This window comes from Tachypleus tridentatus, chromosome 13, assembly GCF_004210375.1.
Source record: "Tachypleus tridentatus isolate NWPU-2018 chromosome 13, ASM421037v1, whole genome shotgun sequence".
NCBI lineage: Eukaryota > Metazoa > Arthropoda > Merostomata > Xiphosura > Limulidae > Tachypleus > Tachypleus tridentatus.
In genome coordinates, this window is record NC_134837.1 from 205426430 (window position 1) to 205439236 (window position 12807).

The 12807-nt window shown below is 35.9% G+C and overlaps 2 protein-coding genes across 2 annotated transcripts in view; one reads left to right on the forward strand and one right to left on the reverse strand.

The window, feature by feature from the left end:
• Positions 1 to 12807, reverse strand: part of mRpS33 (mitochondrial ribosomal protein S33) — a 321652-nt gene that overhangs the window by 263869 nt on the left and 44976 nt on the right. The window lies entirely within an intron of this gene.
• Positions 1 to 12807, forward strand: part of LOC143239540 (potassium voltage-gated channel protein Shal-like) — a 31824-nt gene that overhangs the window by 12802 nt on the left and 6215 nt on the right. The window contains exons 2-3 of the mRNA XM_076480701.1: positions 8625 to 8787; positions 11955 to 12128. Of these exons, the coding sequence (XP_076336816.1) occupies positions 8625 to 8787; positions 11955 to 12128 (337 nt within the window). The remainder of the gene's footprint in view (positions 1 to 8624; positions 8788 to 11954; positions 12129 to 12807) is intronic.

The window sequence follows — 12807 nt, forward strand, 5'->3', positions numbered from 1 at the left end:
ACCATTTTTGTTGAATAGCTTTGCACATGTGGCTTATATTTAGACCAAATTTGGCAAATAATTGTAGATTGTAGAGATCAGTGTAATAGATTTATTTTTTCTATCAGATAAAGTTTCCGCTCTTTTGGTACGAAGAGAGAAAACAGAGAGAAATTCAATCACAATTGAAAATTTTAAATCTCGTGTGTTTCTTAACGTATCGCCTTGAAATTTTGTATGTAAAATAGGAGACCATTATTGGACATTCGCTGAAAATATAAGACAGTCTGGATTAACACAGAGTGTTCTGTGGGTTGTTTTGTTTGTCTTTATATTGTCCTATAAACCTGAACCTTATTGAACCAGTTTTACCAAAACTAACAAACTAACGGTGACAGTTTGTTCTTCTTGTTTTTTCCTATTACTGTAGACAGAGCGTGGCCCAGAGGTTAGCGTGCCGAGATTCCCTGGTTCCTGTCCAGTTACCGCCAAAACAAAATCGACAATAAAGCAGATCGATGTTTTAGTCCCACGTTAAATGTTGTTTCATTCCATTTACGTGTTTTTATTAGTCTGTTGATTGATTCGACTTTCCCGTTATATATAGAATACATTTTTACTCATATTTTTATTTTCTACGGTACTGACGACTCTGATTTTAAAGATATTTTATTCGTTAAGACTTCAGAATCAGAGCTGAATTAAAACCAGAATTCAAAACCACTGAGACCGAGAGAAGAATAAAAAAAATACATTATATGATATAGTGATTGAACAAACTATAAAAACCAAAGAGTAATCAGATTGTTTGTTTGTTGAATTGCTGTATAAGCTAGCTGTCCAAGTTCTGAAGCGTGAGACTAGAGGGAAAGACAGCTAGTCTCACCACCAACCGCCAACTGTTTGACTGATCGATTAGTGGGATACTCACTGAACGTACCCTTTCAGCCACGAGGGCATTATAATAGCTTGGCCAATCCCATTATACTTTGGTAAAAAGTAGCCCAAGAGTTGGCGGTGGGTGGTATTGATTAGCTGCCTTCCTTTAAGCTTATCATGACAACAGTGTAGATAGCCCTCGAGTTGCCGTGTACGAAAAGCATCAAACAAACAATTATTGGAACTAGTGCTAACAATTACTACTCATCTCTGGCCACCAAAAATACCTCTCATGACTGCAACGACGACCCAGAAGTGTAATTTTGGTATTTTTTTTCTATCTAAGAACAAGCTCAAATACTCGGTGTTTCTTCATGATTGTATCAAACCACAGTATTAGTGTGGGGCAACAACACTTATTGGAGCTTCTCCTACTAGGACCGGTTCTGAATGTATCCACTTTTACTAAAGTTTGCTATTTGTACTGACAACATATCCTTTCGTTCACAAAACTCATCACAAGTTTGTTTCTTTTTTTGTCCCCACAGATTTTCGAAAGTTCTTTTTCTATTGGTTATTCAACCGATAAAGACAGTTTAAGTTTAAAGGTAACCTGACAAACTCCTCGTCTTCTCTTTGACCAATCCCCTGGACTCAGCAGACAGCCCTATGTGGCTTAGTTATAAGAAAACACACACATGCCGATACCCAGTAGTTGTTGGAGTTTAATACATTAAATAAATTACTTCATTTTCTAAGAAAGCGACGATGGCTGAGAAACGTATGTGAATAACTTTACATTTCCACGTGAACTGAGTTCCACTTTCTTGGTAAACTTCTTTATCTAATTACATGGTAGAAGAAATTTGTACTCTGTTAATGAGATGAAATGTCTACCTTGTGTTTCCATTTTAATTAAAGAAAAATATCGGTTTCAGCAATACTTCCGAACACTTTACACACGGCAGTATTTTTAATAACAGCAATAAATTAACGTTTTAATAAAGATGGTCGCCGTAAAGCAGATTGCACACCATCAACGGTTTCTGGTCAGCAAATTACACACCATCCAACTGTTACTGGTCAGCGGATTACACACTATCCAACGTTTACTGGTCAGCAGATTACACACCATCCAACGGTTTCTGGTCAGCAGATTACACACTATCCAACTGCTACAGGTCAGCAGATTACACACCATCCAACGGTTTCTGGTCAGCAGATTACACACTATCAAATTGTTACTGGTCAGCAGATTACACACCATCTAATTGTTACTGGTCAGCAGATTACACACCATCCAACGGTTACTGGTTAGCAGATTACACACCATCCAACGGTTACTGGTCAGCAGATTACACACCATCCAACTGTTACTGGTCAGCAGATTACACACCATCCAACGTTTACTGGTCAGCAGATTACACACCATCCAATGGTTACTGGTCAGCAGATTACACACCATCCAACAGTTTCTGGTCAGTAGATTACACACCATCCAACTGTTACTGGTCAGCAGATTACACACCATCCAACTGTTACTGGTCAGCAGATTACACACCATCCAACTTTTACTGGCCAACAGATTACACACCATCCAACGCTTACTGCTCAGCAGATTACACACCATCCAACTGTTACTGGTCAGCAGATTACACACCATCCAACTTTTACTGGCCAACAGATTACACACCATCCAACGCTTACTGCTCAGCAGATTACACATCATCCAACTGTTACTGGTCAGCAGATTACACACCATCCAACGTTTACTGGTCAGCAGATTACACACCATCCAACGGTTACTGGTCACACTCTGTAGCACAATCATAAAACATTTACGCAAACACAGAATGGTTTGTTTAATAAATGGCCGGTTGAAATATTGTGTAATGAAAATCAACTTTTCACGCAAGTGATATTCAAAAATATAATTAAACAGATAAACTATTGAAACGTCTGGTTTAAACAATTAAGGTTTGTATATAAAAAAAAAGTTATTTACTGTTATTCAGGACATAGTTACGAATTTTGTGTGTTGTTTTGTAAAGAGTTATTTACTGTTATTCAGGACATAGACAGACACTAGTTACGAATTTTGTGTTTTGTTTTGTAAAGAGTTACTCACTGTTATTCAGGACATAGACAGACACTAGTTACGAATTTTGTGTTTTGTTTTGTAAAGAGTTATTTACTGTTATTCAGGACATAGACAGACACTAGTTACGAATTTTGTGTTTTGTTTTGTAACATTTATTTTTATTAATTCAAATTTGAATAAGAAACAAGCTTAAAGAAAAGAGTTGTTTTTAAATTCGTTTCAGAATATACGATGATCCAGGTTGACAACTGTAAGTATAGAGAATTGGATTAAGTAGAAAAATGACGTGGTCAGTGCTAATGTCAAACAACCTTCACATGTGTCGATAAAAACAACCTTCACATGGGGTTAACGTATCGATAAGAACAACCTTCACATGTGTTTAGCGTATCGATAAGAACAACCTTCACATGTGGTTAACGTATCGATAAGAACAACCTTCACATGTGGTTAACGTGTCGATAAGAACAACCTTCACATGTGGTTAACGTGTCGATAAGAACAACCTTCACATGGGGTTAACGTGTCGATAAAAACAACCTTCACATGGGGTTGACGTATCGATAAGAACAACCTTCACATGTGTTTAGCGTATCGATAAGAACAACCTTCACATGTGGTTAACGTATCGATAAGAACAACCTTCACATGGGGTTGACGTATCGATAAGAACAACCTTCACATGGGGTTAACGTATCGATAAGAACAACCTTCACATGGGGTTAAGGTATCGATAAGAACAATCTTCACATGTGGTTAATGTGTTGACCAAACGACCTTCACATGGGTTGACGTATCGATAAAAATAACCTTCACATGTGATTAACGTTTCGGTCATAAAGAAGTTCATATGTGATTAACGGTTTGTTTAACGTTTCTATCATTTAGCTGCAATGTTTGGTTTAACATTGTGTTAACTCAGATAACCGTTTCGTCATTCTTCAAGATGTATCATTTGTAACATCATCAATGGTCTCTGGCTCCACGAAGTTCGAGCTATAAAGACGTCAGCGCCTACTGCTGGTTACTTGGATTACCGAGTGTGCAGAATAAAGATGTGTTTGACATTTACCACCTAGACTAGAGAGAAACGATAATCTAGTACCTTAAATAATCAGGTTCAAAGGAGATTTGGTTGTTAGTTAAAGTGGATGAGAAAACTGTGGGCGTCATCAGTGGAGTTTATCAAGTGAAACTACATCACGTGATAACCTAGATGTTAGACTAAACAACAATACAGTTGTGTTCATCACGTGATAACTTAGGTGTTGAAACTAAACAACAATACAGTTTTGTTCATCACGTGATAACCTAGATGTTGAGACTAAACAACAATACAGTTGTGTTCATCACGTGATAACCTAGATGTTGAAACTAAACAACAATACAGTTGTGTTCATCACGTGATAACCTAGATTTTGAAACCACCTAACAACAAAGTCCAGGATGATATACAGGTTGAGAGTGGACGAAAACAAAGTTTTGTTTATCACGACATAGCGAAGAAGTCGAAAGTGTTCAATAAATGTTATATTTTTACGTGATATAAGAAATATTAAACATATGATAAAATGAATGTGTTTTCTCTCATTTACAATAATTTATTTATAACATACAGTTATTAGTTTAATTCTGGACTTAAAAAAAAGATGTAGACCTATGATAACAGTCAATCAAACGTAGGACTACGAAAGTAGCCAGTCAAACTAAACAGTCAGACTTAGACTTGGGAAAACAGTCAAAATTTCGTTTACGAAAACAAATCCGAGGTAATACAAGTTTACTAGTCTCTTGTTTTATACAGTTCTCACATTCACAGTAGTCACACTTTGGAAGCTGGCCTTTAAAATACATCACAAAATTTTTAACAAGGTCAATTGATAAAACATCCTTTTGGTCTAAACCATTTTCCTTCTAGAAAGTTCGTGCCGTCAGATACAACGTGATGTACATTTCCTGTGGTCTAAACATGTAATCACGTACAGTGAGAGAGCGGGAAGTTACCTCAAAACATACACTTTATCGCTATCTATCTCCATATACAATTCAAGAAAAATTGTGAAAACACAGATTTCGACGAATATTAAAGTCGATTTCTAATGAAGAAATCTAGAAAAAATTGTTTTCTTGTTTTCTGATGCGACTTTAAAATAGTTTTTTGTCTCTGACATATCGGCGCTTATCTATCAATGTCACAATTTAACATCGAAGCGAAGGAACGGCCCCTTCACGATGGAAATGTGGATTTTTCCAAGTTGCCGACTTTCCTAACATCCATGTTACCATAGTGACGGGTACTTCATCTTTCGTGGCCTACCTGTTCTCCGTTATCGTAATGCTTTAGTTGAAGGCACAAGTACCGCTGTTAACACGGTGTTTTGTAAAAGGTGTTGTTTTTTTTGCGACCTAGTGAAAAACAGTCCCACCTTATCAAAATTTGAGGATGTCCCTGCTATCAATGCTTTTAACACCACGTGCCGATTATAAAGTAGTACAGCTATAGTCCACGAGTTGATACGCTTTCTTCAACTGTGAGTTCAGGCTATAATATATTTAATTCCACTACAAACAGGTAATAATTTAGTACTATCATTAAACTTGCTTATTTACAAAACAAAATATTGCCAGAGTACTAGACCGAGTACACAAGCCGTATATTCATTACACTTCAAGTAACATTTTGGCAAAATTAGAACATTATAAACATAGATAGTAATCTACCAGCAGGAAAAACAGAGATAGAAATAACGACTTCCATGTAAAGTATATAAGACGATTTTCAAGTTAGGTATCGTCCTTCAAAATATTACCAACTATCCAATAATTTATACGGTGGACGACCTTGAATGTTGTAGTCTAAGTTACATTGCTAGTGGTACTTGAATGTTGTAGTCTAAGTTACATTACAAGTGATACCTAAATGTTGTAGTCTAAATTACATTACTAGCGGTACCTGAATGTTATAGTCTAAGTTACATTAATAGTGGTACCTGAATGTTAGAGTCTAAGTTACATGACTAGTGGTACCTCAGTGTTGTAGTCTAAGTTACGTTACTACTGATACCTGAATGTTGTAGTCTAAGTTATATTACTAGTGGTACCTGAATGTTATAGTCTAAGTTACATTAATAGTGGTACCTGGATGTTAGAGTCTAAGTTACATGACTAGTGGTACCTCAGTGTTGTAGTCTAAGTTACATTACTAGCGGTACCTGAATGTTGTAGTCAAGTTACATTAATAGTGGTACCTGAATGTTGTAATCTAAGTTACATTAATAGTGGTACCTGAATGTTGTAGTCCTGGTCTAAGTTACAGTTCTACCAGTTACTTCTCTTTAAGTAAAGCAGAGATACGTGGATTCTCAGTTTTTCACGAGGTTTGCCGGAGGGTTCTATAACAAGTTAGTTAGAGGATTTGTCCGATAGTTGTACTACTTCTTTACTAATATTATTATCAGAAATCAATTATAACACATGTATCTATTAAACTACATTTTTTTTTCTAATGAAACTGAACAAAAGACTTCCAGACGTAAAGTTTACAGTTCTATTCTAGGTAAGTAACCGATACGTGAAACTAGCCATGAACAAAGAAAGTCAAAACACACAACGATCACTTGTATTATGTGTCGGGCGATACTTCGTAAAGATTCATGGTTTCATTGAAACTGCACTTTGAAATTCCTTTACCTGAACCATATGGTTTTGGTTTTGTTATATAACGTTAGAATACGTACGCATAATCACCTTGTTCAATAAAATAAGAGGGAACTCGATTAATAAACACGGTAGAATACCCATACGGTATATAAAAATAGACAGTATATATGCCGGTTTATGTTATAAATTAAATGAAACAAAAAACAATGAACCTTCACTCTGTTAACCTGAGACAGTATTTACTGTAGTACTGACGATATGTGACAGAATCATTATAGAAGACAAGCGAATTACTAGGAGAGCTTCCAACGATGTGATGAGTAATTAAACATACGTATGTTCTCTTAATTAATGTTAATTAGCTTGTCCTTATGCAGTGTAAAAGGTTTAAGGAAAACTATTTAAGCTATAGCCTCTGGGTTAGTAGAAAGCGCAGAGAATACGCAGTGTATATTTACTTTGATTTTCAAACTAAGGCTCATATTGGATAAATGGAAAACAGATAAAACTTTTCAAATATTTTACTTTTACCACCATTAACGATGGATAAACAAATACGAGTTTGTTTTCTTTATTTACTTGTTTGTTGCTAAGCGCAAAACTACAAAATGAGCTGGCTATCTATGCTGTGTCCACCACGAATATCGAAACCTGGTTTTTTGCGGTGTAAACCCTCAGTCGTACCGCTCAGCCAATCGGGACACAAACACGAGAAAGACAATCTGAAAGGAAACAAAAACCTGAAGTCATAATAAAGTCTTGAACTATGACTAATAGGTGAACGACTAAAAATAAGTTACTGATTTGTGCTTGAAGTTAACCTTCACCCTACACGATTGTGAGCTGAACCATAAACCTAGTCAAAAATCCATCAGTTTGGTTTGGTTTGAATTTTGCTCAAAACTACACGAGGGCTATCTGCGCTAGCCATCAATAATTTAGTAGTTGAAGAAAAAAATAGTCATCACCATCCACTGCCAACTCTTGGGCGACTCTTTTTACCAACGAATAGTGAGATCGACCATCACATTATAACGCCCCCACACCCAAAAGGTCGAGCATGTTTGGTGGAACAAGGATTCGAAACCATCTCGGAGTCTGATCCATCGTGTCCACGTCACGAAGAACTAACTGGACATTCGGATCGCTAATATACAACGTAACCTCTCAAAAAATAGATTCCTTCGGTGATCTAGGCCATGTACAGCCTATAATTTACTCCGCTCTAATAAAACTGGTCTAACTTATTTCTAGGTTGTTTACAGCTTAAAATGTTTTAGATCCTGTGTTTCGTTAATTAAGTGCAGTTTCTTAAGTATCTGGCTTGTTCTACCTCGTTAGAAAGTTTTACAGTTTCCTGTAAATATTTTGTTTGTTTAGAATTATGCACAAGGCTACACTATGGGCTATTTGTGATCTGCCCACCATAGGTATCGAAACATGGTTTCTAGCGGTGTGAGATGTGCTACTGAGAATCTTTCCTGTGAAAGATAAAATTGAAAGGAAACCAAAATGTATCTGTGTGAAACTTAGTTTTGAACACAAACAATATCTTCTGTTTTAATAAGTTTATCAGATTCTACATACAATAGTATAATTCGGGCAAATGGATGTCTATTGATTGTGGTTGAGTTTAGCTGAACCTTTTTTTCCCTCAGATCTCTAAGCAGCTCCATCTATGGTACCGTCATTTGATCGGTTCAAAATTTGGTCCGGAAGGTGTAAATATTGAAAACATTGCCCATGAGGTAGTTATATAAAAAAATATTCCAATATGAATTTTATAGTCTTTAGTTTTAAACCGTGGCTTGAAATGCCACAACTTGATATATTTTATCGAACTTCCACACGTTCTATGAGATTATTTGTAAATATTCTACATAATTAGGTTTTGTTTTGTTTTTTTTTTTAGTAATTATTGAATAGGCGCATATACAGTAAAAATTACTTATTGTTACTCAAGCGCTCTATGACCATAACAAATGTAATATCCCTTGTCCTTCAGGTACGGTGATATGGTGCCGGCAACAATCATGGGAAAAATTGTAGGTGGCGTGTGCTCATTGAGTGGTGTACTCGTCATTGCACTTCCAGTTCCTGTTATTGTGTCAAACTTTTCACGTATTTATCACCAGAATCAGAGAGCAGATAAACGTAAAGCACAGAAGGTAAGTTGACTAAAAGAAAATTAAGCAGAACCTGCGGTATCCAATTAAATCACATTGGCGTCGCACTTAGGCTTAAATTTAATTATACTGAAGCAGTTCGCTGTTCACACAAACACGAAACCATGAGCACAAGAATGCTTTGTCGGTGGCAAGACTGGCAGGTTACAACTCTAAAATTCGAGTTTATATATCTGTGATGGGTAGAGCAGATAACTATGAAAGGTAGTCTTACTTGTATCACGTAAAAGCCTCGAACAGTTGTTTTCAACTCACATGTGCGACTTGCGGATAAAGGTTAATTGTGGTAGACGGTTTATCCCTAATGCTATGTCGTTCCCATTTAAATGGCTATCTCTGCTACTGAGGTACATGATATAAATCCGGCACTGTAACACACACACTCGTCCGATTTCTGCGACGGTCTGCTTTTCAAATGTAATTTCTATATTTTATTTTAAAACAATATTAAACTATGTTACATCCTACGGTGTTATCCTTCAGATGTTATAAACTTATGAACATAATTATAAAACCTGTTACTTATAAATATTGAAATATTTAATTACGTTTTTCTTTTTAGTTACTCAGCGTTCATTGTTCGCCGTCTGCTATAAAAGTTACTGTCAAATCTCACTATGCGGTCAAACAATACTATCTTTCCTCAGTTCAAAATAGTGATGACTGGGCGAACATAGCCCTTGTGTAGCAACACTTTGTTTGTTTGTTTTTGAATTTTGCGCAAAGCTACACGAGGCTAGCCGTCCCTAATTTAGTAGTGTAAGACTAGAGGAAAGGCAGATAGTCATTACCACCCACCACCAACTCTTGGGCTACTCTTTTACCAACAAAGAGTGGGATTGGCCGTCACATGGGCGAGCATGTTTGGTATGACTGGAATTCGAACCCGCGACCCTCAGAATACGAGTCGAGCACTTTAACCACCTGACCATGCCGGGGCCTGTAGCAACACGCGAAAAGTTTAGAAGAAACATTCGATTCCAATAATTTTCGCGAATAATTCCTCTCTATGGAGATTAAAACTCAGTTTGTAATTACTTTGTTTGAGAGTATATGATATTTTCTCATGTCCATTTGCTCGTGTTTGATAGCTGAAAGGTACCTTATGCGATACATGGACCACACTGCCAGACCAGAGACTCTTACGAATCAGTCATAGTTTGTAACACATGGACCAAACAATCCGATTACACTATTAAAATCAGTCGCAGCTGCCCACACATGGACCAAGCAACTAGATTAGACTCTTTAAGAATCAGCCATATCTTGCGACACATGGATCAAACAGATTAAACAAATTAGGAATCACTCATAGCTTGCGACACATGGACCAGACAAACAGATTGGCCTCCTAAGAACCAGTCAAAGCCTGCGACATCTGGACCAAACACACAGATTAGACTCCTAAGAACCAGTTATATCTATCGTTAATTCTAAACTACTGACCAGGAGGAAGAAAACTAGACAGGTAGAGAGAAACACTTTCTTTTTTATATAAAACGTTTATAAACCGTTCGTCTTTTTAATTATAAACGTTTTTTATCCTGTTTATAAGCGGTTCGTTTTATTTGTTATGACGTTTTCTTATACTAGTTATAACCCGTTCGTCTTGTTTGGTATAAACGTTTCTTATACTGTTTATAACCCGTTCGTCTTGTTTGTTATAAACGTTTCTCATACTGTTTATAACCCGTTCGTCTTGTTTGTCACAAAAGTTTTCTTATACTATTTATAACCCGTTCGTCTTGTTTGTCACAAAAGTTTTCTTATACTATTTATAACCCGTTCGTCTTGTTTGTTATAAACGTTTTCTTATACTGTTTATAACCCGTTCGTCTTGTTTGTTATAAACGTTTTCTTATACTGTTTATAACCCGTTCGTCTTGTTTGTCACAAAAATTTTCTCATACTGTTTATAACCCGTTCGTCTTGTTTGTCACAAAAGTTTTCTTATACTATTTATAACCCGTTCGTCTTGTTTGTTATAAACGTTTTCTTATACTGTTTATAACCCGTTCGTCTTGTTTGTTATAAACGTTTTCTTATACTATTTATAACCCGTTCGTCTTGTTTGTTATAAACGTTTTCTTATACTGTTTATAACCCGTTCGTCTTGTTTGTTATAAACGTTTCTCATACTGTTTATAACCCGTTCGTCTTGTTTGTTACAAAAATTTTCTCATACTGTTTATAACTCGTTCGTCTTGTTTGTTACAAACGTTTCTCATACTGTTTATAACCCGTTCGTCTTGTTTGTTACAAAAATTTTCTCATACTATTTATAACTCGTTCGTCTTGTTTGTTACAAACGTCTACGTATAGTGTTTAAAACCAGTTCGACGTGTTTGTTACAAACGTTTTCTTATACTATTTATAACCCGTTCGTCTTGTTTGTTATAAACGTTTTCTTATACTATTTATAACCCGTTCGTCTTGTTTGTTATAAACGTTTTCTTATACTGTTTATAACCCGTTCGTCTTGTTTGTTATAAATATTTCTTATACTGTTTGTAACCCAATCGTCTTATTTGTTACAAACGTTTTCTCATACTATTTATAACCCGTTCGTCGTGTTTGTTACAAACGCTTTCTTATACTGTTTATAACCCGTTCGTCGTGTTTGTTACAAACGTTTTCTCATACTATTTATAACCCGTTCGTCGTGTTTATACTCTTGTGTGTATAATTTATAACATTAACTTTATAATTTCTTCATTCTAGAACTTGCCTGCCAATGGCACAACGGAATGCCTGCGAACGCACGCGTGGGTTTCGATGCTCGTGGTGAGCAGAACACAGAAAGGCCATGGTGTAGCTTAATTTCATATAAGGAAACTCCAGATTTTATGAACTTCCTTTTCTGTATTCTCTCACGTTTGTAAGTCGTTTACAGCGCACGCGCTTGCGTTATACACTATGCAAGTTGTTCCCTTTGTCAGTTATTAAATGATTAGGAGCAAGTGTTTAGTAGTAACTACACCTTGTACGGGTTTCAATAGTATTTTGTACGTTATACAGTCACGTGCGGGACATAAGATTAAAATGACTATGACAGTCACTTGAGTAGTTTTATTGTGTGGATACATAAAATAATAAAAAACCTGTAACGAGTATATAATTATTTGTTCTTATCTAATTCCTGCTAACAGAAAGCTAGGATGGCTCGAATCCGTATCGCCAAGGCAACGAGCGGTGCAGCGTTTGTTATGAAGAAGAAAGTAGCAGAAGCGAAACTCGCCGCTCAAACTAACGTAAACAGTAGCGACGATGACGTGTTTGAACTGCAGCATCACCATTTGCTGAGGTGTCTGGAGAAAACGACGGTTAGTACGGTTTGGTCAGTTTTAATACATAGTGTTGACAGAAGTAGACAGTCTCTCTTTGTCTGTCGTTAAAGGTCAGCTAACAACACGGATTACTGTAAACAGTTTATCTTCATCTCTCATTATTCATCTGAACAATACGGAATACTGTAAACAGAAGTAAACAATTTATCTTCATCTCTCATTATTCATCTGAACAATACGGAATACTGTAAACAGAAGTAAACAATTTATCTTCATCTCTTATTATTCATCTGAACAATACGGAATACTGTAAACAGAAGTAAACAATTTATCTTCATCTCTCATTATTCATCTGAACAATACGGAATACTGTAAACAGAAGTAAACAATTTATCTTCATTTCTCATTATTCATCTGAACAATACGGAATACTGTAAACAGAAGTAAACAATTTATCTTCATCTCTCATTATTCATCTGAACAATACGGAATACTGTAAACAGAAGTAAACAATTTATCTTCATCTCTCATTATTCATCTGAACAATACGGAATACTGTAAACAGAAGTAAACAATTTATCTTCATCTCTTATTATTCATCTGAACAATACGGAATACTGTAAACAGAAGTAAACAATTTATCTTCATCTCTCATTATTCATCTGAACAATACGGAATACTGTAAACAGAAGTAAACAATTTATCTTCATCTCTC